This window comes from Artemia franciscana, chromosome 6, assembly GCF_032884065.1.
Source record: "Artemia franciscana chromosome 6, ASM3288406v1, whole genome shotgun sequence".
In the NCBI taxonomy this organism is placed as follows: Eukaryota; Metazoa; Arthropoda; class Branchiopoda; order Anostraca; family Artemiidae; genus Artemia; species Artemia franciscana.
The window spans coordinates 12,392,030-12,419,006 of record NC_088868.1 but is presented as its reverse complement, the minus strand read 5'-3'; the positions used below and the strand labels follow the sequence as shown (position 1 = coordinate 12,419,006).

The 26,977-nt window shown below is 34.8% G+C and overlaps 1 protein-coding gene across 1 annotated transcript in view; it reads right to left on the bottom strand.

Moving 5' to 3' along the window:
• The window catches only part of LOC136028061 (CCR4-NOT transcription complex subunit 10-like), a 56,272-nt gene that overhangs the window by 20,665 nt on the left and 8,630 nt on the right, over positions 1-26,977 (bottom strand). The window contains exons 2-8 of the mRNA XM_065705654.1: positions 24,602-24,746; positions 22,964-23,094; positions 20,203-20,328; positions 12,578-12,684; positions 10,225-10,376; positions 8,959-9,161; positions 4,051-4,166 (exon numbers count right to left, since the gene is read on the bottom strand). Coding sequence (XP_065561726.1) covers positions 4,051-4,166; positions 8,959-9,161; positions 10,225-10,376; positions 12,578-12,684; positions 20,203-20,328; positions 22,964-23,094; positions 24,602-24,746 — 980 coding nt within the window. The remainder of the gene's footprint in view (positions 1-4,050; positions 4,167-8,958; positions 9,162-10,224; positions 10,377-12,577; positions 12,685-20,202; positions 20,329-22,963; positions 23,095-24,601; positions 24,747-26,977) is intronic.

Below are 26,977 nucleotides of genomic sequence, written 5' to 3'. Positions count from 1 at the left end.
TCACATAACTAAATTAGCATTTATATCCCATGTGGCAGTTCAAACCCTAGCATATAGGGTGGGCAAGAGAAAGAGGCACAGTGTGAACAAAAATGCCCAGAAGAAGATAAACTACTAATATACTATATTTATGAGATATGAGATATACATTTATTAAGAAAAGAAAACAAACACTATTCGCCATTCGCCAGCCAAGAAAGGCAATAAGCTTGAAGGGGCAAGCGAGGTTATCACCCTCAGCTAATTAAACCACGTTCATATCACGCTACTCAATACAAAAGAAACTCAACTGATGAAAAAAGAAAGGAAAAAAAGAAAGAGGAAAAGACAAGAAGAAGACGGAAAACAAAAAAAATTAACAGAAAAAAATTAACAGCAAAATAAATCAGGGAAATGCCTTGAATAGAATGACAACCTGGAACGGGCCTCACATAAAAATCACTCACGAGATAAAAGAAAATTCTTTACCCGAGACTTGAAAGCCGGAAGACTAAGCATATTTTTCACACCCTCGGGCAAAATATTCTAAAGATGGGGACCGTAATGGCGAATCACAAAAGATGCCAGAGTGGTACTCCTAAACTCAAGAGTTAAGTTATCAGCTTTTCTTGTATTATGATCATGACGGTCTCTATTAAAAGTAAAAAGATTTTCAAAAGCAGGGATGATCAGGCGACTCAAATATTTATACGAGAAATATATTTAAATATAGTAATCATAAAATATTCCTAATAACAAGAACACTCAATACAGGTGTTATAGGTACTCATTGGGAGTTTTTACACACAAATTAGCGCGTCTTTACATGTTTTTGAAAGTTTTGGCCAGTTCACTTGTGATGCCTGCATTTGCTTTGCGAATAAACTAGCAAAACACTTATTATTAGTCAACAAACAATCCCAAGAAATATTTAAAGGTGCTCAGCATGATGTAAAATAGGCCTTTGGTCTGCACTTTCAAACGTGCTAATTTGGGTTTTGTAGTAAGCGGTGAACGCTTTCAACGCTTAATGTGAGCTACGGAACATTACGATGTTATTCATAACATTCTGTATTTATCAATATACAGAAATTATGATATACTAGTTACTTTTTTCTATGATTATTTGTTATTCTTTATTCAAACTGGAACTTTTTTTTTGGCCACTCCGTAAAAAAGAACTAAAGTCACATGGAAAATGAAAATTGTTCTTTACCTTAAAGTAGACAAAGCGCAAGACATTTTCTTTGTATCCAATGCGAAGAAATTTCTAGGATTGTCTGAAATTTACAGAAATGCTTTCCGCAAGAACAATTTTCTGCCCGAGAAGGTATAGAAAAAGAAAAGAAGACCAAAAATTAAAATATGTTGCTTCATAATGACGGTTCACCTTGATCCGTACATAAAAGTACATAACAAGTTAGTACATAAAAATTAGCATTTGGATTTGTAACACTGAAACAGTTTCAATCACAATCAGCCTCTCCTATCTTTTATGAAGTAAATGAGCTTGTCTTTGGAAATGCCAGCACCGGATAAATATCCAATAGAGAGTTTTTCTAAGTCTTTCTAACTTTTTTTAAAAATTAGCGTGAGACACGCCTCTTTTCAGACACAACAACATCATTGGAAATTCCAATTTTCAAGGGCTCTCCTATCTTTTATGAAGTAAATGAGCTTGTCTTTGGAAATGACAGCACCGGATAAATATCCAATAGAGAGTCTTTCTAAGTCTTTCTAACTTTTTTTAAAAATTAGCGTGAGACACGCCTCTTTTCAGACACAACAACATCATTGGAAATTCCAAAACTGAACCTCATTTAACCCTAGTCCTCAGCAGAAATTGACAATGTCTCCAAATACACATTTTGAGCAAAAAAATAAAATAATATTTGCCTTAAAGACAAAAGAAAATGCAACTTTTCAAGACCAAGATATTAATTTTTAGTATTTCGGGTGACTTATGGGTTTCTAGCCAGAAAAATCTAAGTTAACATCCCAAACGGCTTGGTTAAACTAATTACCGAATATTACAGAATTTATATAACTCCTATATAAGCTAAAGATCCACTTTTACAATGCTTTTGATTTGGTTTGGTAATATTTATATATTTATTATTTCCAAAATATGTCAAACTAATTAATAATCTATTTACAAAATTTATAATGCTTAAAACCTAGTCCTTGGCAGAAATTGACAATGTCCCCAAATGCTCATTTCGAGAGAAAAAAAAAACGAAAATGATATTAGATTTAAAGACAAAAGTAAAGGCGACTTTTCAAGACCAAAATATTATTTTGAGTATTTTTCGGGTAAGTTACGGGTATCTAATCAGAAAACGCTAATTGAACGTCCAAAACGGCTTAATTAAACTAATTACCAAATATTAAAGAATTTGTGTAACTTCTTCATAAGCTAAAGATTCACGTTTACAATACTTTTGACTTGACAATATGTCACACTAGTTAACAATCTATTTACAAAATTTGTAATGCTTAAAGGAAGTTTCCATAAGTCCAATTCTAGCGTATGCTCATCTAGACACCAATTTATAGGCATCACCATTTTGGACCAACCAATGCTTCTTATAAAAGAGGAATCACATTATGACTGGTCGATATTGAGTGTATCGATAATCAGGGATTATGATTGGTCGATAATGAGTGTATCGATAATCAGTGGTAATGATTGGTCGATAATGAGTGTACCAACACATTGATGTCTAGCACAGCATGCATACGAATGGGACTTTAACGAAGCGGTGAATAAAAGGCCATAATTTTTATAATACTAAACACAGTAAACAGTGCAGTTGGGGAAAATATATATAAGGAATGATAAGTGAGTCCAATCGAGAAGGAACGTTTCCCTTCAATCCTTCTTACTGGTCTTTGGATATTTATATCTTTGAACATTTAGAATTCTCCACATTATGTATGGTGCCAGGCCTCACGGGGACATGCTCAATACCCTAAGCACAAATAAATTGTTACACGACAAATATTTTTGTACAGCTCTTTACTTCTACCTAACTTATGTTTGTTTTACATATGGAGACATATTGAGGAGAAATCGAAAAAAAAACTAATAGAAGGCTAGTCTTACGGCCTACGAGAGAAATTACCGTTTTTCACGTATAAAATCAATTGAAAACACAGTTAGGTAAGAAAATAAATAAATAATCGATTAGGTATCGAAAGGGAATTTTATTATCATTTAGTTTCCTAAGATTTCCAAGCTTTCCGTTTTATTTCATTGCTTTTTTTATGGGAAGAATCTTTATTGAAGACAGATACAAAACAACTAAGCCAGAAGTCCATTACTCTGGGCTTGTACAGCATATCCGAATGTAGTAATATATACAGTATAATGTACTATCAACACAAAGTAATTTGAGTTACCAAAGTTAAACGAAATCAACAAAAATAAAACAATTTATCATTATGGATATAATAAAATTATACGACGACCTGTGATAATACCTTTGAAAACTCGTCCAATACAACAAGCGTGCAATTGTCAACAAGAAAAAAAAAAGAAAACAAAAGGTGCTTTGAACCCAGCAGCATTATTACACAATGACTTCGAAATGAATTAAAAAGAAAAAAAACAAGCGAAAACATAAAGATGTCTTAGTAAACCCCCAGTCCTTGAATATAAATAATTTCTTACAGAGCTTGGCTCTTTTCCTAAAGTAGAATTCGCACCCCTTACCCCATTTAAAAAAAGGAAATTTTGAGGAAACAATCAAGTTAATGCAGAGGTTGTACAGAATGAATAATGTCTTTTGATGTGAAATTCTAACAAATTTGTGGCTATAATTTAAGAGACAATAATTTCTTCCTAGTAAGAGTAAATAATTTCTATTTACTCTTAAACGGATTATTTAAATGTTATTTTATACAAATTAATTTTTTTTTAAGTAAATTATTCCCTTAATCCTTGATCTACTTCAATGTATCATCCTCAAGAATATGCTAAAACTTTAAGGGCCAATTGCGGTACCACTGCCCTCAAGGGGTAATTGCTATTCCTTATTGAAGATCCGTGATTTTAAAAGATTAACTTACTTGGTGATGGAAGAGATCTTTGAATTGAGAATCAATCTTCGGAGACTACCAGTTCCAATGACTCCTTTCACTAAATTTTTACGCTTTTCATTTAACTGGAAATCTTCTTTATTCTCCTATAATAAAAATCAAATAATAAAACATCTACAAAAGCGCAAGATTTTTTTTTTGCAGTCAGATAAAAAAAAATAAAAAATAAACAAAATATTTGTGATTTCCCCTGCGGTATTCCACATTTTTCATAAAATTCTTATTTTTGGGGCTGTTTTCTTAGTTGACCAAAAGACGTTTGACAATGTGTCAAATTTAGCGTATTACAAGCTTAAATAGTCATGATTTGACAAGAGATAATTTTAGAATTAATGTGTAGAATAGGCTGTTTTCGAACACTTTTATTATGCTTCAATTTTTAATAAATCAAATTTTAAAATATAAGGACGACTATCTGATTTTTTTTAAGAATTTGTTTTTTTTAATTTTCCAATTGAGGTTTCCACACAAATTGAGAGTTTATCTTCTTTCGCCTAAGCTTTAGATTAATCTTGTCATATGAAAAATGTAACTTGGTTCATTTACGTGGATTCCACTCCTCGTAAAATTACTAAACTTCTTTTTTCTAAAAAAAAAACCGACTCCAAGTCGAACCTAAAACTTTTTCAAGGTAAATATGACCAGGAGAAGAGGTAAGGATTAAAAACACGTTCCAGCGTTACAATTCGGTCTGGGATTTCTTTTGAAAAAACTTGGGCTAATTCAAGCTTTGGACACTCACACTGTAATGCCAAAGAGAAATTTATTTTTATTCCAGTAATAGCGAAGGTAAGAAATGCACCATTACTGTTATGCTGACATAATCACTTTTATAATTACGGTTTGTCTACTAGATCAGTAGAAAAAGCAAAAGCAGTCGATTAACCCAAACAGCCCTGCAAACTAGCTCAAAACAGCCCAGATTATCACAGCAGCTGATTCAACTTGGGGTCACATCTTGATTGATTTCAATTTATTTAAACTTCTATTCAAAACATGAAAAAAAAAAATAGATGCAACAAAGCATTTCCGCACACAATAAGAGGAAAGCGAAGGAAGGTATTTTCAAGGGCCTGAAGAAACAAGACACGCGAGAATGCGTCATCCTTAACACAGATAAACAATCCCTATTACGTAAGACCCACAGAAATCTTGAAGGAAAACGTCTTGAACAAACATGTCCTAAAAAACTTTTAAAATGTCTTGAAACGTCTTGAAATAGGTGAAATATCTTGAAGAAAAATGTCTTAAAAACGCCTTGAAATGTTTTGAAACGTCTTGAAGAAAAATGTCCTGAAAACGTCTTGACATGTCTTGAAGAAAACACTTCCTATTAGGTAAGAACCGACTAAATCATGATTTGACGGGCCCTGAAGGTTTTTTCCTGGCCCTCGTAGGTTTTCAAACAATTAAAGAAAAAACGTTCCCTATTATGTAACAAGCATCTGCATCTTTTAGAAAACAGTCCCTATTACGTAATGACCAAAAAAGATCATGATTTGGCCGGGCCCCTGAAGGTTTTTCCTGGCCTTCGTAGGTTTTTAAACAATCAAGGAAAAAACAAACCCCTTTTACGTAACAAACACATCCTGAAGAAAGTTTTGGCACATTTCGGTAGATTGCAGGGTTGCCACCCGGTGAAAAAAGAATCACTATATTTTAGTAATTTTTTAGTTGATTTAGTGATTTTCTGCAGTAGTCTTGAGATTTATGGGCTGATTTAGTGATTTTTTCTTGTTTAGACAATACAAAAAACACTAGAAATAGTGATAAATCACTAGGAGTGGCAATCCTGGTAAATTGTGAGGGCGATTTGCTACATTTTTCGAGTTTTATGAGAAGTTAAAAGGATCGAGGGAGAAATTTTTTCCCATGGTGGTTTTAAAAGGAGGAATGGGTGAGTGGTGTTTTATGTAATATAATTTTCTTAGGGGATACGGGAAGGTTGGAGAGGTTAACTATGGTACATTTTGTTCAATTTATTTATTTAGTTTGTAATTAAGTGTGTATTTTTTTTCTATTGTTATTGAAGTGCTTTATTATATTAACCGTTGCCCGAAGAGGCTTTTAGTGTAAACAAATATCATACGACATCATATCATAAAGTCTTTTCAGTTAAAGAATAATTTTCAGTCTAAGCATAATTTTGGCTCATGCTAATTTCTAGACGATAGTATTACAAGGGTACGTCAAGAAGAGACATTTCAAGAGGGTTATTAGCCTATCCACTTTGAGTGGTATTCTGAGGGACATCGTCCCTGAAAACTATACCGTTCATTCCCTCACAAGAAAATTCAGCGGGCAAACACCTGAAAGCAAATATATCTATTTAAAAGTAATCTGACTAGTGACAACTAATTTTTGTATCTTTCCACAAATGCAATTTAAACTTGAATTGATGGTCAAATTGTTCATTGGTCAAAAAAAATAATTTGGTAAAAAAAAACACGAAGAATGTAGATCTCAACCACGAACATCCACAAATATTTGGGTTTTTTAGGTCAAGAATGAAAACCACCCAAATCCCCCGTAATACATTATATTAGGGTTTTCCATGATTCCATTTTTTTTCCTGAAGACAAAAATATTTTTGGGAGGAGGGACATTTTATTTCGCAATTTTTTTTGCGAAATAAGGCTTGAAAAGAAACGGGAATTTTTAAATAGGACAAAACGACGATTATTTTTGGTATGGAATCCTTCAGTGACTTTCAGAACTGCTAGATTATCAGATAAATTGCTCTTGCACTTTCTCTGTCACTAAGAGATCTATATTACAACTGAGACCCATCGAAGATGTAACTTGCTCCAAGCTATTTGGTAGACCCAAACTGCAACTCAATATTACAAGTTCAAGCCCGTGTATCACCAGCCTGCGTTATTTTTCCTCCGTTCTGCAAATGCGATGCTTGTTGAGCGAATGTCAAATTTTAAAGACCACCGGTGCAATCATGGTTTCCATGCTACTTTGCGGAGGCAGAACATTTGCCTCTTAAACCTTCGGCCTCTTCGATATGTTAAAAAAAGGTGGTCTGAACTTATCAGTAGTACTACAATCCAAAAGAGAGCTAGAAACCATTTGGCTATATAAACCGTCGTCAAATTCAGATGCCCTCAGTGGTTCTACCACTATTTTCTAACGAAGCAATATCGTTGCAAGGTCTGTAGTGCCTCACGGTACCATTGTGAAGGAAACAAGTTGCTACTCATAAGAACAGCAGGCTATTTCCCACTAAGACCTGTGGAATCGATGGTGGTTTTCGATCATCAAGTGTAGACTGAATTTTTTTGGAACCCAGCATTGTGCCAAAAGAATGCAAGGGCTTGCGCATGAAAAATACTAATGAAATACTTATTATAAATACGTAAAATAGCTAATAAAAAATAATATCATTAATAATAATAATAAAATATGTAAAATAATAATAATAACAATATGAAATAACAATAATATTAAAAAAATAATAATAATATTAAAAATAATAATAATAACAAAAACAAATATAAAAACAATAATAAAATACCTAAAATAAATACCTAATAAGAATGCCTACTAAAAATACCCTTCCTCGCTTTCCTCCTATTGCGTGCAGAAATGCTTTGTTGCATTTATTTTTCTAATATTTTTAATAGAAGTTTTTAGATATATGGGTGACCCTAGGCCGAATCAAATGCTTTAATAATCTGGGCTGTTTTGAGCTAGTTTGCAGAGCTGTTTGGGTTAATCGATTTGCTTTTTCTATTGATCTAGTAGACCGTAATTATAAAAAGTGATTATGTCAGCATAAGAGTAATGGTGCATTTCTTACCTTCGCTATTACTGGAATAAAAATAAATTTCTCTTTGGCATTACAGTGTGAGTGTTCAAAGCTTGAATTAGCCGAAATTTTTTCAAAAGAAATCACAGGCCGAATTGTAACACTAAAATATGTTATTAAATCCTTAACTCTTCTCCTGCTTGTATTTACCTTGAAACACTTTAGGTTCGACATGGAGTCGGTTTGTTCCGATAAAAAAGAAAATAAGTAATTTTACGAGAAGTGGGATCAACAAAGTTACATAATTCATATGACAAGATTAACCTAAACCTTAGATGGAAGAAGATAAACTCTCAATTTGTGTGGAAATTTCAATTTTTTCGTCACTTCTTGAATGTAAAGAAAAAATTCTTGTCAAACATTTGGTCGTCAATCAAAAGTATTCTCTCGGAGTTTGAATATTAAGTTTGAAAAAAAAATCGTAGTATTTCCGCAATGCTACTTTTGAGGAGAAATCAGGTAAACGAGAAATGTGATTCTACAAGTGATTCTACAAGCCACCCTAGGCTAGTTTTTTATGTCATTTTCCCCAAAACCGAGGGGCAGAGAGTAAAAATAAGCTTTTAAAGATTTTTGGAAAACTAATATGCATAGTGCATCCCCCTAGGCTCAACATATCTGATTATATTTGATTTTTCCATATCTCATTTGGTTCCCAATACGCTTCTGGGGATTTTGCTGCTCCAATTTTCTCACCACATCTTGAATGTCTAGGAAAGCCGCCACACAAGTTTGCATTTTCCCACAAATGTGCTGGTAAAAATCGTCCACAATCGCTACAATTTACGTAAAACACAATATGTGGGTGACTAAGGGGTAGTTGGGAAAAAAAAATTCGAGATAGAAAAGAAAATATCAAGAGCTATTTTTAATTTATCGTTAATTCTATATTATATTATATTGCTGTCCTACAAAATCTATCGCTTGCAACATAACGCAGTTAAAATCACCACCAAGTTGAAAGTTTGGGCAACAGTGGAAGGTACTTCTTGTGACATATCTTCAAGGCTTAGAATGGCAGAAATTTAGAATAAAATAAAATTAAAATACAAATGAAATACCGGTTTGATGAACTGAATACAGGATTCAGCAAGCCGAAGCCAAAGTTGAGGATCATCTTTATACTTTAGTCTGCAGTCATAGAAACAAGCAAATGCTTCTTTGGCCTTACCACAATGCAGGAGAGATACTCCAAGATTATAAAGGATTTCGAAGTATAAATTGGCAGATATTAACGGGAGAGGAATCTTGGCCAGTCGATTCTCTGCAAAAGAATAGTCAATCAATTTTACAAATAGGTTTTACTTAAAAAAAATTAGAAAATACGTTAAAGACATTCATAAAATAATATTTTGAGAAACCTAGTATATTCTTTGAGAAATAAAAAATCAAATCTAAAAATTTGTTGAGAATGTCTTCTAGGTGTGTCTTTTCAAAGACAAGGCTTATTCTCAAAGTGGTTACCAAACATGATATGCATGAATTTCTGTATTACAAGTAATATCTAGAAAATGGTAAATAAAATAACAAAGAAACGATCTAGTAGGTTCAAGTGCTGATTGTTTACCTCTTTATGAAAAGCCAAAAAAATTCGTTCAAATAAACGTAAAGAGTGACATTAAAACTTAAAGCAAGCTGAAATTATTCCGTATATGATGAGGGTTGACCCCTTCTCAACCCCTTGCTCTTTCCATTATAGCTTTATAGTGCTTAAAAAACTCCTTATTCCAGTTAAACGGCCCATGAGTTTGAGCAGCTGCACTTTAATAACTGAGACAAGAAGTTTAACTTTAGCGTAAAGGGGTAGGGGCTGAGGAGGGAGCAACCCCCTCATATAAGTAAGAAAAAATAGAGTCCATGCTATTGCCCAACAGGTGAAAGCAAAAATTAAAAAATTTTCTATTTGACGTCCGAGGGTGAAACACTGAAAAATTTAAGAGGTAATATCTTAAAATACAATGGGTATGAGGCTACCCTCTTAAAATTCAAGAGGTTGTGTGAGCTAATATGAAGACTAGCTGTTAAATATAAACGGAAGTGGATCCTACGATCTTATTGAGCACCTTAGAAGGTTCGATTGATTCCATTGAAAATTGTAGGGATATAGGCTACGTTTTTCTTCAATAATTTGTTTATGGTTGTTGAGGTATTCATTTATTTGTTAATAATAATTGTTATTGTGTTTTTGGTGCCATTTGTCCTGTGGTTTTTTGGCCTATTATACCCTATTATAATACCGTATAATATCCTATTATATTATGCACCCTATTATATACCCTATTACATTATACACTTTCAATGATCCAAAGAGAAGAAAGGGTACATACCAGCATCTCCATCCGGCAAGGCCTTGAGTAGAGATTGATTTTCAATCAATGCTTTTTGAAAGTGTAATGCTGCTAAATTCGTTTTTCCCAAATTATAGAACAAACAGCCAAGATTGTTCAAGTAGATGACAGTGTAGGACATACCAGTTTTACTGAAAACAAAATAAATGAAAAAAACAAAACAATCCTAGCTCAATTCGACCGCTCAGACAAGTTGTTCAACACTTATTCAAACACTTATTCGATTAGCTGGAAGAAAAGTTTCAATTTAAAATAATTCACATTTTTCCCCATTAGTTTTTGGTTTGCTTTCAAAATTGCTAACATTTTTTAATATCTGTTTTTTCTTACTTATTTATCCAAGCGTAGACTTCAATTAATGAAAATAGGATCATTCCCAATCCTCGAGCCTTTGAGTCTGTTAGAGACTTTGAAGACTAACTTATTCTAAAAAAAATGTTTAATCACAAAACATGCTCGTTACCAAGTAGTTGAGTCGAATATTACAAGAGTATTATACTTTTTCCCCTTTAACACCCTGTAATTTAGACGATTGTGCAAGGCAGTTTATACATAGAATAGAGAATCTAAAACAAACTAAAGCTCAAAGCGAAGCAAGACATTAACTGTAGGAAAAAACCTCACAAAGTGGTCATTTCATGACAGCAGGGCTTATTGAGTTAAATTGAATTAGATCAGACAGATTTTTAATTCCCGCGGCCATAAGTGCAAAATTTGTCGAGAAGGGGAGGGACCCTCCGCCTTAATAATCGTTTGGAAGTTGGTCTCCCTTCTCCTCATAAAAGACCTGATAAAGCTTTATAGAATCCGTAAAACTTCATGTTTAGCATACTACAATCGGGCCAAACTCTATATATCCAATCCTAGCGGCCTCCAAACAACGAAAATGTGCTCACATTCAGACCATCCGAATACACGCAAATTTGGCATAATTATACAACATTCTGTTGTCCATCAAATTTGGATAAAATAAATCTGCAAACATGTTTTAACAAGTACTAACTTCTCTGAGGGACTTTTTATGACTTCTTTCTGACAGCCCTTTCCCTACATTTCCCGCTTAAGAACTTGAAAAAATTTAAATATAGTTTTGAAATAGAGTTTTCAAAATTATTTCCTTAAAATAATAAATTTTTTCTTAAGAAAAATCTTTATATTTTAATTCCCTAAGGTCAAGGTTGTTTTATAAGGCACTTGATTCCGGTTCAAAAAAAGAAAAAGAAGCCATAAATCCGATAGTTTTCAGCAAAAGATTAAGATAAACATAGTTAATATGCATAACTGATAAAGTTTATCATTATTTGAATAACTGATTAGCTGAAGAGCCTCTACCTTTCCTCAAAAACAACCATATGCAAGATTGAAAAAGAAAACTAAATTGAAACAAGTTGCGAAAACAGAATGGGAAATAGAAGTGGAAACTTTGACGCCTTTGTACGGTTCGAACCGTAGCTAAAAACTACTTTGGAATCAATTTTGAAACTAACCAACAGAACAAGAAAAATTCAAACAATTTTAGCTTATTAATACCAATAGAAAAAAAAATATTTAAGTTTACTTACATTAAGTCTGAAATTTTCTAAAAGCAAAAAGATCCTTTCAATTACCAGTTGTAAAATTCGGTTTAACTTTAATACGGTTTTAATAACAGTTTTTATGATAAATTCAAAAATTTAATCGAGTGCTCATTATTTTTTTTTGTGTAGTAACTATAATTTGTTCCATTAGTTTTTGGTTTCCTTTCCAACCTGTTAACTTTTTTAATGTTAATTTTTTCTTACTTATTTATCCAAGCGTAGACTTCAATTAATGAAAATAGAATAATTCCCAATGCTTGAGCTCTGGAGCCTGTTAGAGACTTTGAAGGCTTATTCACAAAATGCTCGTTACCAAGAAGTTGAGTCAAATATTCCAAGAGTATTATATTTTTTTTAGTATAATACTTAGTATAATGTTTATACTAATTGAAAACAGTTAAATATTACTCTTTTTTTTGTGTAGCAACTGTTTAACAGTAATAAGTGAAATTTTTAGCGTTCTGGAAAATCTGTAGGTAGAAAAGATCTGATTGCATAATAAAAACTTCTGGATATAATTTTTACAAAAAAGCAAAACCATGAATATTTGAGTCCTTTCAGCAGTGTAAGAGAAGCACAGCATACATTGAAGACAGTATTGAAAATAAACATAGCCCTATCGTTATCTCTGTGGTCATATGTCAGGGTCTTAACTAACCAGAAAATACAATGTTTGATTCCGTACGCTGAAAAGTTCAAATAATTAATAAATATATTGCAACATAACATATTACTATAAGAAAGGGAGTTCTCACCTGTAGTTAGACGGCACATTAGATACTTGACCAAGAAGACTAAGGGATACATCAAAATTGTTCTGAACATACTCAACATTGCTTATTAAATGACTTAATAGCGTTCCCTGGAAAAAAAGGTAGACCTCTTGTTATCAGCCTTATATTAAGTATATGAAATAAACAAATTCTACACTCAAAATTGAATGGTCACCAGGATTACAGAGGGCAGTGGCGGTTTGGCCTCTCTGGCACCCAAGGCAAAATTATGATTAGCCCCATCCATCTGTCTCCCACAAAATTTTAAGGATAAATATAAAAATTTAATTTATGAACAAAATTATTTCCAATTTCTTAATTGATTAATAGTTTGCTGTTTGATTATTTTAGTTTATTATTTAAATTACTTGATTATTTAAATTAATATTATTTCATTAACTTTTCTAATTATACCAATTAATTAATAATTTATTAATTATTTTAATTCATTGGCTGCGCCCTCTACTTTATTTTAGAAAAACGAAATTTGCAAAATTACGAAATTAATATAAACAATGGATCATTTATTTGAAAATGTGCGCCCCTAAAATTTCTGCACCTGGGGCAAGTTCCCCCTCTGTTCCTCCCTTAAAATCAACTCTAGCCGAGGGCCAATTCTGGGCCACCTAAATAAGAGAAAAACTAGACCTACGTTGCCTGGGCAACGTGAAGTGTTGCGGCAACCTTTGTCCGGCTTTGCCGATTAAAGTGTTGCGAGAGCAACACTTTGGTTTTGTTTCGTCGCTATCGGTTAAATGCTGAAGTTGTCAGCCTATCGAAGCTTTTAAAACAGTATGTTCAAAGAAGAACGCAATCAGTAATCACATGATCACACCCCAGCGTTGAAAAAACAACAACAAAAGAATAGTGAAAGAAAGGACTAAATTGACTTTGCAGCCAGTTGAACATTATCTTTTTCAATCGTAGACATCGTAACGGATGAAAACTAGGAACAATATCTTGTATAATCTAGTTGGTATTAATTATAAAACTATCCGGAGCTTTTCAGGATCAAAATACCATAGATGACATTCTATTAATTATTACGAAACTACCTCATTGTTTTGTATTATCGTTTGTACCCGTTGCGTAACATCTTAATTCTAGGTTACAGTGATTGATAGACCATCGATATGAACTTTCTTACCGACAGATTTACAGGGATCGAATACAATGTGCACCAATTTGGACAAATTTCTAGCCTAAAGTGAACCGATTTTTACTTACAAGTCCCTCTCCCGAGATAGACATCAAGTTCAACCGGAAACAAATAATGGGTACACCAACAAGCAAAAGTTGCAAACTCCTCATCTCTGAAAATGATTGTAACCTAACAGCCGATTATTACTTACTAGGCCCCTAAATGTCACTTTGCGGCCGGTTGAACTTTATCCTTTTCAATCGTAGACATCGTGACGGATGGAAACTTGGAACATTATCTTATGTAATCTTGTTGGTATTATAAAGCTATCTGTAACTTTTCAGGATCAAAATACCATCAGGGACCCATAAATTTCCTGTAATGACTCGCCATCCAGGATCGCTTATTATTGGATGGCGAGTCATTACAGGAAATTTATGGGTCCCTGATTCCATAGATGTGTACCAATTTGCACAAATTTGTAGCCCCTCGTGAGCCTCCTCTAGCAACCGATTCTTACTTACAAGTCCCTCTCCCGGGATATACATCCAAGTTCACCGGAAACAAATAATGGGTACACCAACTAGCAAAAGTTCCAAACCCCTTGTCGCTGAAGTCATTGTAGCCTAACAGCCGATTATTACTAACAACTCCCCTACATGTCTTACAATCGGGAACCAAGTTGTTCTTACCATCAATTACACCAGAAACAGATAATAGGTACACCAATCAGCAAAAGTTGCAAACCCCTCATTGCCAAAGATGATTATAAGCTAATAATCGACTGTTGCTTGGAAGTCCCCTACATATCTCACAATTGGTATCGGCCTATTTTTGGTTCAAGTGTGTACCTTACCACTGAAGTTGTCAACCCCTTGAAGCTTTCAAACTGGTGTATGTCATGAAGGAATTTTTGTAACAAAAAATGGATGACATATACTTTGATCAGCTCATCAAGGTCTATCGATTGTCATTGAAAAAAAATTCTATCTATCTTAGTTCAAAAGTTGACTTTTTTGCCGGAGGCCAACTTTCTAACACCACCACTTAGAAAGGAGCAAAGGATAAGCTCTAATTTCTTTAGCAATGAGAGAACTTTTAAAGTTTAAGAGGTATATCTGATACCATTTCTCTATTGCAATCCCAAGTAGAAAAAAAAGAATGGTAAAGTCAGCTGAAATCACGAACAGAAATGGCTAGAAACAATAGATGGCAGCACTTTTGGACCCGTGGGAAAATCGCACTTTTTTGTTTCTGTAAATTTTTCTATTTATCACTCAAAGAAGATATATTGGCTGTGGGGCCGGGGAACTACCGCATATATTTAACACTTATAGATTTTAGTCCATCTTCAATTTGAAACTGGTGCCTGCCTGCTTGCCTGCTAGAACGGAGCTTTCCACTCGAAAGCAGAAACATGGTTTGATGAAACGAAAGCTTGGCTGCACAACTTCAGATACTCCTCTCTGACATAGGCTATATAACTCCACTTCACTTCGCACACCATAGGCTCTGGCTCGAGGACAAGCAAAAACCATCCTTTTTGGCCCCAGGCAAGAGTTCTACGGAGCTTTCCAAAATGTAATGTCATATTCATCAATCCGGCCTGAGGTCCACACTTTCCGTAAAAACCGCACAGGTTAGACCCTTACCAGTTTCCAGGAATAAGCTGAGATCAGCGGCATAGAAAAAAAAAAAAAAAAAAAAAAAACCGGGACAAAACCAAAGTGTTGCTCTCGCAACACAATTATGGTAATTTAAAGCCATAGACATATTGATTTTTATTAGATTACAAAACAGAATGGGTTTTCATACACTTTTCTTCTATGCCACCGGCAGAAGTTACTTCCAAACCACCTAGGGATGGGAAGGGGGTCCACTGTCCTCCATAGGTTCTTCGTCCCCCAGATTAAGGGAAAACAAACTTTTTTGGTATTAAATTCCCCCCCCCCCCCCTCTCCACCAAAATAATTCGAAAATTCTTTTTTTCTTATATTCATTTTCTTAAAATGAGAAAAAAGGCCTTCCAAACTTTTTTTTCTTAAAAACTAGCCCCCAACATTTTAAAGTAGTTGATGTCCCTCTACGTTCGACTAGACACAGTAAAACTAGAAACTAGATCTATAATGAAAGGAGCAAAGTTTCTTACTATTGAATGATTTGATTATAGAATTTGTGTTTGTACCATAAAAACTTATTCACAGTCTTTTCGTTTTTAAAGTTTGCACCGGGATCTAGAGATAGAAAACTCTAAAATATTTAATGAAATGTTACCTTACTTTACATAATCAGCAATTCTCTATAACACCCAGCAAATATCTAATCTGAAAATTATAAGCCGATAATATAGAACGTGTAATGGTTTATATAAACTTTTACAATCAGAATCAGTTGGTTTTCGAATGCTCACAAGAGAACACGCGATTTAATGCCTTAAGCCTGATTTCGTTAGAATCACGCAAAAAATTGATCCAGATTATTCCAGGGTCGTGCAGCTCAAGTCCTCTTCTCCCCAACTTCATAAATAAAGACATATTGCACCTCTTTCGCTTCAAGATTGTCCAGGATCCTTTAAAAAAGATATTAGAATTGAAATTTTGGCCACTTATTCGCCTGTCACCTCAGGGTAAGGACTAAACATTGTTCAAATAGCAGATTTCGACACAAAAGTTTAATAAACAAGTGTTATTGGAACAGACTGCATGTTACACCTTATTGAAATCAGAATAGTACATTATTTGTATCTCGCTTTACCCTTATCCTCCCCACCTCCCAACTTCGTAAGCATAGACGTATTACACATGTGTCCTTGCACATCCAGAATTTTGTACTTGCAAATCCGTCACCAAGAGCAGGATTTTCAGACCACTTCGGGACTTCCATACGGATTCTTTTGTAGAAATTACTTCGTGTATGAAAGGGGCTGTTCCCTTCTCAACGCCCCGCTCTTTACGCTAAACTTTTTTACTGTTTAATAAAGTAGAATTGAGAGAAAAAGTCAAACTTTAGCGTAAAGAGCGGGACTTTGAGAAGGGAACAGCTCCTTTCATACACGGAGTAATTTCTGTTCGTTTTAAGTTTTAATGTCGCTCCTTACTTTCAGTTAAAAAAAAACTAGCTTTTTATTTAATTTAATTAAAACAATGAGGGTAACTATGGCGTAAATAAAAAAAAAGATCCCGTGGTATAACTTAGGAGCAAACTCGCTCTTCATAAGCAGCCTGTCATGAAAAAAAAAAAAAAAAAAAAAAAAAAAAAAAAAAAAAAAAAAAAAAAAAAAAAAAAAAAAAAAAAAAAAAAACAAGGGTAGATTAGTCTGAATTGGATGGTATGCAATGTATAATGTATGGGTAGCGCGGTATGTAAATTAACAAATGCAGAATCCTCCTCCTAAATGAATAAAAAAATGTTCATGCTTGAAATGGTTGAAGACGGTAACCAAGGAGGGTGGGAGAGGGGTCATGGGTATGAAGAAATCAAGTCCTGCCCCATGCAAACTGATAGCAAAGGAGGATCTAGAGCATTTTTCGTGTGGGGGAGGGGTCTTCGTTCTCTCTCTCTCTCTCTCTCTGTTATTGATCTCTCTCTGATTATGTTATTTGACGAGGCCTTCGTCATGTCTAATATTATTGTTTTTAGTAATAAATCATTCTGAAATTGATCAACATAGTTTTTTTTTAAGGCTATTACTGAATTACTTTAGATGTATTATGAAGTTTGAAAGAGTGTCCTTCCAAGGAGGAGTTTTCATGGGGGAAGGAAATTTTCCATGGGAGGGAGAGCTGGATTACCCAGCAATAATCAAAAAACTATCAGAAATTAAACAAAACTAAGTTTCTACTGAAAGTAAGGAGTAGCAAACGAACAGAAATTATTACGTATATGAGGGGTTGACCCTTCTTCAACACCTCACTCTTAACGCTAAAGTGTTTTCTGAATTTGTAAATATTTACTGTTCTAATTAAACGGTCATTTTGTATCAAAAGTCATTTTTAAATAATTGGGACAAAAGTCAAACTTTAGCGTAAAGTGCGAGGTACTGAGAAGGGGATAACCCCCTCATATACGTAATAATTTCTATTCGCTTTAAATTTTGATGATGCTTCGCACTTTCAGTTGAAAAGACTAATTTTTTCTATTTAATTGAAAAATAAGAAGGTAGGTATACATTAAATGTAATTTTCAGAATGAAAAAAAGTGATTTGTATAACAGGGTTTGTAATATAACTAGATAGATAAAATCATTTTTAGTTTGATGATTGAAGTCGGTTGGGTGTAAGGGGGTATCCACCCTGGGAATTGTCTAATAGTTGAATCTTTCTTCAAATATCTAATCAAAACTCTAAATACTTCTTCAATTCTCTTATTTGTAATTGAAACACCAAATCAGCGCAGATAACGGATTGGATTCATATGCTAACGTATCAAACAGTTTATACCGTAATGTACTGCAAGAATGGGGGGAAACGGCTCAATAGTAACAGAAACTCTAAGAAACAGAATTTTGATATCAATCAATATATCATCGGATTATTATGTTGATTCAAAATATATAAGATTCATTAAGCCTAGCTTTACTCATAGAAGGCTATGAAACTACAAATTTTTTTATTATTTTCAAAAGAGGGAGGGAAGATCCCCTAAAAGTCAAAGAATTTTAATTAAAATCATACCATTAGATTCGGCGCACAAGATAACCCTATTATAGAGACTTCAAGCCCCTATTTGTAAAAAAGTTGAATTTTGTGTTTCTCTTTTGCCGAAATATCACAGATACGTTTTAATTAATTTCCTTTTCCACGGGTGATCGTATCGAACCAACGGTCCAAGAACAGCGGGAGAGGGTTCATTTGAACTAAAATTAAAATTTATGTTATCCCTTTTATTTGACCAAAAACATTGGACGGCTATGGCCTAACACGCCTCTTTTTCTCCCCAAAATTGATGAATCAAAAGTTTGAGATCCATTTTGTTTAGTATGGTTGAAAGGTTCCAAAACTAAATCTTTAGGTTTAACATGACCCCTGCATCCCCTTGGAATAGGTTTGGGAATGAAAGTATGCTAATGATAATTTTCTAAGTATAATAAGGAGAATGTGTGAACTATGAAAACCGGTTTCATAGCCATAAAGACAAATAACAGGCAACAGAATGCATTGGACCTGTAAAATTTGCTATATATTTGCAAATTACGGGGGTGGAGGTAAGGTTAGGTTACATGACTTTACCCTCAGCCGCCCCCCCCCCCCTAATGTGCAAATATACAGTTCAAATTGTATTATCACATAAACTAAAGTATTATATTTTTATCATATTTTGGTATATTTCATTAGAATTCATTAGAATTAAATTTCATTTCTTGGGTGTGTTCCGCAGAATTAACAAGTATCTCTTTTTTTATTAAAGAAGCAATAAGATCAATGCTTATTTAAATTTGTGTAGAGTGAGACAATTTTGATACATGAGAAATATAAAAAGGCCATTTTCAAAATTGTTGCTGGTGTCCAAGAATTATACTAGTTCAACTGGAGTAGGAAGAAAATAGTTTCAATATTTTTTGGGGAAAAAAACTGGGATTTCGAATCGACAAGGAAAGAAATTAAAAACGAAAAGCAAATATTTCTATTAGATCACCGATAACCGACTCTCAGTGATCGGGGTATAAGCCAAGGGTATCAATTCGGGAACATACAGAGAGGAAGCAAGGATTTTGTTCTATTCTCTGCATAAAGATACGAAAAGGCATTTTTAAAAATTTCAAGGCTAATTTTCCCTTAAGGAAAACCAAAAAATCAATCTAGAGGTGTTTTTCCACATCTTAAGGGGGGGGGGGTAATTTTGCCTCCTTCATATAGGAGCACCTGTATAGAACATGGTAAAGAAACAAAACAATTATCAAAACATTGATAAAGAGTATTGTAAATCTAGTGGTTTCTAGTGATTCCTAGTCAATAATCTAGTGATTTATGCGCTGATTTAGTAATTTTTTTTTCAAGAATACAGCAACTTTTTTACCGGGTGGCAACCCTGTACCTAACATGAAGCACTGTGGATGCTAGCGCTATGCTTCCAAGTTCACTGGTTGCAAAAGATGTCCGTATTTTTAAACAGTTTTCCGTTTTTTGTTGGATTAAAATTAAGATTATCATCATTAGTATTATTCTCCTGTAGTAGCCCATTCAATTTCTTATACGAGTGTTGGCCACGATCAAGCGAGTACCTTAACGTATGTTAAATACGCGATCCCAAACCAAAGAATGGCACCAATGTAATTTCAGAAGGGTTTCTAGGCAGGGAGCTGGTTTTTTAATTGTGTTTCAGCTTACTATTGGTTTCCCACATGAAACAAATTGAGCAATATCTTGGACGTCCTATGAACGCCTATGGACGACTCTATGCACGTTCTTTCTTTAGAGACACAGATAGAAAACAGAGAACGAAATTTGGTACTTAGAAGAATACTCACATCAGCTTCCGCATCTAACAGTTCTTTCATAATTTTTTCTGCTTCATTCAAATTCTTTTCCATGAGGCAGGCTTTTAGCTTCTGAATTCGTAGTTGAATTTCAAGTTTTGAAAAAGAAACTTCACCCTAGAAAAAAAAATCAAACTATGTTACTGTTACCAACACTACCAGCAAACTTGACAGAAAAAAAACACGCCAAAATATTGTTAAGTACATTAAATTGTGTTTTGATGTCAGCAATGTCGAAGTTTTCAGTGCTTTATAGAAAGAACATAGGTTAGAGCTATACTGGCAAAAAAAAAGAAAAAAGATAGGTTATACTGTTAAAGTTAGATATAAAACTGTTCTTTTTTATTAGACTATGTTGTTAACAGAAAGATCTTTAAATAAATAAAAGACTTGAAGAAAGATATTCTCCAGTGTACATAGGAATATATCTGAAAACTGTGTTCCAATACAGAAGTGAATCAAACACACACGGATTATTTTTCAAAAATGGCGTTTGGTAACATACAAATATTTGACGGTCTCTCAAAGCTGATAGAACTACCTAAAAGGAGAATCCTTCAAGAATAAGCTTCTAGATGCTCCCAGAGGTATTATGCATTAAATATAACCATTGCAGTAAATCGACTCCAACTCCGTCGATGTTCTATGTCGATTCCGTACGTGAAATCTGGTTGGCAGAGCGTTATTTGATTCCTATCAGAACCCAAATTCAACTTATTATTTTAGTTTAAATTGTGCATTGTTAGAATAAATTTTGTTAACTATAGTTGCAAAACCTGTGTGTTTACAGTTACTTGACCTACTGACTTGACTTATGTCTCCTGCCGGACGCTGCTTGGCGCAACGAGTGACATCTGTCTCCTCTATCCACTTCGGTCCATGGCAAGTGTTTGTGTTTAGCTCTGTCTGGTGTTTTCCATCGTCAATAACTCGGGTAGGCTTTCGGATCATCGCTTCTTCGGTTGGCCCCAGAGTTGCTTACAACTGCTTTTGGTAGGATTGAAGTCGTAGATCGTCTTTGTGGGTAGATGTGGAGGTATTCGCAACAGGTGTCCAAACCTTCGCAAAGTGTGCTCGACTGCTTAGGTAGAAAACCGATGCTGCTTAGTGAGCTGCAACAACTTCCCATTGCTGACGAAGTTATACCATCACAGAATTGTTATCCTCACCAGGCTCTTTGACTGAAATACATGAATAGTCTTGAGATTTACGGGCGATGTTTGCCACGTCTCAAATCTGTAAAGCATCACAGAACCGACGAGTGCATTGAGAATTTGCAATTTCGTTGCACAACAAATACTCGGCTTTCGCTGGAAGTGATGACTTAGTCTGCCCATGGTAGAAAACAGAAGGCTCAAACACACAAAAAAAACATACTTCTAAACCAATTTTTTTCAATAGGAAAGGAGCTCCTTTGAACCAATCTGAAATGATTTAAACGGTTAATTATTGGTGGAATTCAGAGCCAGGAATTCTGAATTCAGCATTAAATACAGGTAAACGCTGAACACAGCTTGACTGCCGTCAGAAACTTTACTATAGAACCTATAGAATCTTTTTTGTATTTGGAAAGATGTTAAGGGTGCATCAAATTCGATATTTATTTTTTAGTTACCATATTAATTGAAGCACTACAAATTTTACCCTGATTTCTGCCCCAGGGGCAAAATTACTAAAAATTATATACAAAAAAAGAAATTAAATTTTATTATCTATTCAAAGGTCTGTCCAAACAAATATAATACTCATTGTCACCACAATTTTACTGGTGAACACATTTTGATAGAGAAGGAGAGGGGTCAAAAAACGGCAAAAGGGTACTTAGGTCTCCAAGAGAGTCTTTGGTGGAACTCAGAGGGAAACGCTCATTATTCACTCTTACAGATTTGTGTAAGAACATATCAATATATGTAGCTTAAAAGGTTACAATTTAAAGGAAGTTACTAGTTTTACACCATGGAAGGCAGAGTACTTCATCAATAGACAAGAACCAGGATGATGCAATTGGGTTAGTATGCCTTGAGTTTTATAGTGTTCAGGTCCATCTTTTCATCTGGGTTGTTTTATTATTCCTGAGTGAAATAAGGCCCGCCTCTTTCAGATAGAGATAAAAAAACAGAAAACGTACTAGTGATTCTACTAATAACTGTGATCCATTTATGAAGTATCTATATATATAAAAATGTAGTGTCCGTCTGTTACATGACCGTTATAATTTATCAAAGTGTCAATTAACGTCAAAAAGAAATTATTATTAAATTGCTTAAAATGTAAAAAACTGGTGATTTCACTAATATTTCTATATATTTTGACAATGGATTAAAGCAATTCGAAAACCTTAAAACAGAAAACCAAACCAATATAGGTTCATCAATTCGGTCCAAAAATAACATAGCCTTGCCGGGACCCAGAACACAAGGGATAATGAGAATCCATATATAGAAGCCTGCCGTGTACCATGCTGGGGCCCGCGGGGACCCCAGCACTGTCTGCGGTTAGAACACAAGGGACAATGAGAATCCATATACAGAAGTCTGCCGCGTGCCATGCTTGGGCCCGGTGGCGAAGCCGCCAGGACCCAGCACTGTCAGTGGTTATAACACAGGGAACAATGAGAATCCATATATAGAACCCTGCCGCGTGCCATGATGGGGCCCGGCGGCGAAGCCACCGTGACCCAGCTAGTATTATTATAATAATACGATGCAAACAATATCATAGTTATAACTATGATGCTATAACTATAGATTACCTCTTGAATAGATCTTCCTTGAGAGGTCTCTGAGAAGTAGCGATCGATCACTTGCATGCATTCTTCACCTCGGCTCATTTTCAGTAAGCATTCACCCAATAATGCATAGCAGTTGAACTTTAGCTGCACATCTATTCAAAAGAAAAGAAAACATATAAGAAGGGGTCAAACGTTTTTGAAGCTGTACAAGCGATACCAATCATAAATAAGATAAAGTATCAGAGAAATGAGAGAAGGAGAGAGAGAGAAGAGAAGGAAAGACAAATTTTGATTTAAGGAGCTTATTTGGAATTTTATTTGGCTTGTTGGCATTTAACTTCCGTTTCTTTTTTTGGCTTTTAGCTAATTTTGAAAATGCTTCTTTTATTTTTTTCTTCGGGAAAGTGAAAAAAGGGAGACTCAAGAATATCAAGAGCTATTGAATAAAAACAGACTGTAATTAATGCTTCCAAATTGACAATAATAATATTTTTATTAAGGTACAGCTCATGACAACTCAACCCAACCAATCAAATGATCCAATTTGTTTTCTTGTAGGCCTACCTTAATTTTTCAAAGTGTGTTATATCACGTTTCCTTCCTTGTCAAAAAGTTAAATATTAAGGAGGCTTGAGACGGTCAATTATTTTGACCAAAAGCTTCCGTCAATCGATTGATTCAAGCATGATTGACCGTCTAGGAACCTGTTTGATGCTTGATTCCAGCGTTAACTGTGATTGATAGAAATTTGGAATGACTCAAGCGGTTGACAAGGGTGATTGACTGTCTAAACTAGTTTTGTTCAAGTATTGCGTCAGTCACACGCCACTAACAATGGAAGACACGTCGAAAGTAAGCAGAACTGCAGAACGCGAGTTTATTTGTTTATTGAGAGAGTTATACCGAGATCACCCAGAGTTATAGAAAGCTAAAACTAGAGATTATTATAAACGAAATAAGAAAAGAGTAGCATTTAACAGGATATTACGGGCAGTAGAAACATTGAAACCATATTTTACAGTTTCCAAACTAAAAAGGACAATTTATGTTTTAAGAACAAGTTTCAACCACGAGTACAAGGCATTCGAGTAGAAAAAGAAGTTGTGAACCAACGACGTTTTCTATTTTCTTATTTCTTATATTTCTTCTATTTTCTGTTTTATTGTTGTTTTCGTTTGAACGCAACCGAAGAACATACAAGAAACGCCAAAACAGTATTAGACTGCATTTCACACACATTACACTTCACTTCCCGTGAGTTAAAATTAAACTTGAAATTAGCTTTGGTCAAGATTTGGTCAAGGGTTGATTGAAGCACTCGTCAATCGATTGACGGATGTTTTTGATTAAAATGATTGACCGTCTCGGGTCTACTTAAGACATTTCGACATCAACAATTTTTTGCAGTTTCTAGACACCCTAAAAGTAAAAGGTCTTCATAAACAGGGTGTATAGTCATTGCCAAATCAAAGCATTTTATCATTTTTCCCCTCTACAATAAACCTTAAGTTGTGCATATTGCACCTTTTGAATTAGGGTAGCTGAGCAGAGGCAACGTAGTTTTCGGCCTATTCATGCATAATTCAAAGTACTTTTTCGCGCGTCGACAGTTATGTCTGTTGCTAACACCTGAATCTATCAAAAAGTTAAAATTCTCACCTATGTCATGCTGTGTCAAAAACGATAGAATCTTGTAGCTTGAACTGTATGCTGTAATATGGAATTGAATAAGAGCATAATTGAACAATAAAAATTGGCAATCTTGAACTTTGCATGATTCTGGTGCTAAAAAGTCACATCCAAACTGAAAAAAGGAAGTAAATCTCAGAGATCTTAACTAACTCAGACGAGCACACCAACACTAGAAATTTCCAGTGTATTTCATAGTGACGCTGAAAAATAAAGAAGAAAAAGAAAAAAAAAGAAAAGAGGTAAAAAACTAAAAAAAACTAAAAAGAAAAAACACTCAAAGAGAAATTACAGACCGGGACACAAATGACGACCGGGACAGAGGGAATATAAATGACGACCGGGACACTCAAAGAGAAATTACGGACTGGGATACCGGGACACAGGGAATATAAATGACGACCAGGACACAGGTATTTAAGAAAATCGTTCAAAGACAAATTTTTAATTGTAAGAAGATCGTTGAAAGAGAAATTTCTAATTGTAAAATGACTGAAGAACCTACAATGGCAACAGCCGAGGAAGCTGCTCAAAACGAATGTATTCAAGCCGAAGTAGCTGAGTTGGTAAAGCGTTATGTTCCAGGTTCTAGGTCCGAGAGGTTCCAGGTTCGAACCTTGGCTTTAGCATTAATACAAAAGAAGAAAAAAAACTAAAAAAGCTAAAAAACTAAAAAAAAGGTAAAAAACTAAAAACTAAAAAAGAAAAAAAACTAAAAATAAAGTAAAAACTACAAAAAAAAACTAAAAAGAAAAAAAAACTAATAAAAAAACTAACAAAACTAAAAACTGAAAAAGAAAAAAAAAACTAAAAAAAGGAAAAAAACTGAAAAATAAAGGAGAAAAAGAAAACTAAAAGCCGGGACACAGGGAATATAAATGACGACCGGGACGCTCAAAGAGAAATTACAGACTGGGACACAAATGACGACAGGGAATATAACTGACGACCGGGACGCTCAAAGAGAAATTGCAGACTGGGACACTGGGACACAAATGACGACCGGGATACTGGGAATATAAATGACGACCGGGACACAGGGACACAACTACAACGGGGATGCCGGGGGCACAGGGGGATATATAAATGACGACGGGGACGCAGGGAATGTTCGATTAGCAATCAACATCAACAAAGCTCAAGAGCAATCATTAGAATAATGAGGTGTAGATCTGAATACGGACTGTTTTTCCCATGGACAATTTTATGTTGCATGTTCAAGAGTCGGTAAACCTGACAATCTATTTATATGCACAGACAATGGGACATCAAAGAATGTTGTATATTCGCAATTTTTACGTAGTTAAAAAAATATATGGCGCGTAACGACTTACGCGCGCGGGGGGGCTTGGGGGGGGGGGGGGCGAAGCGACCCCACCAACTAGGTGTTGGGGTGGCGCGAAGCGCCACCCCAACAGCTAGTATAGATATATATATGCAAAAAGTGGAAAATATACTGCTTCTTTGTCTGTTGTTGTACAGCAAAAAAAAGTCTACTTCGACGAATTATCTTGGCCTTGTTTATGGCTGTTTACGACCAAGGTAAGCATAGTTCTCCAAGACTGTCATTCGACAACGCTGAAACTGGTTTCCACGCCAGCTACACTAAACTTGCTATGCTCAAGCACAGGGCCACATTTACAGCTTTGGCGCTCCTAAGCCCAAGCGTTTCTGCCGCTCCGTTTTTGTGATTTTTTGGGAAATCCCCGAAAATTCGGGGATAGTGGAAACACTGAACAAATCACAACTGATGAGCCAAAAGTAATGAAAAAGAAAGGTGACATCGAACTTTCAGTTGCCATCCTTGGGAGACATCTGGCAGTTCATCAGTGGCCACAGAATTCTTGTGTTGTTTCACAATCGCTTTTCTGTGAATATACAGCACAGCGTTGGAGTGAAAGTGGCACTTCGATGATAAATCATATTAGTCCAGTTTCCATTTTGCGCTCCTACGCCCTGTACTTGTTAAAATGCATTCAGCCATTTTCCTCCAACACCCACAATACGTCTCGCCTCTATGAGACTCCTTATCAGAGACAGAACAGTTAAAGTTCCGACAGGGATTTGCTGCAATTTGATGTTTCTGTTTAGTTTACAGTTGTATTTTAGGAATAGTTATGTTTCGCATAAATATTCAATTTTCAATTCTTTGGCTGTTCTTAGTTCTCAACCTGCAGGGCCGACGCAGGGACCTTAGTAGTCAAGAAGCGTCGTTAATCTGATACAATACAATACTTAGTTCTCAAGAGCGGTATGTTGTCAAGAGGAGCCTAAGATCATCTTTTTTTTTGCCATTTCGTGGGTACTTGTATGATATATTCCCTGCAGCTCAAGTTGTTCATGCAT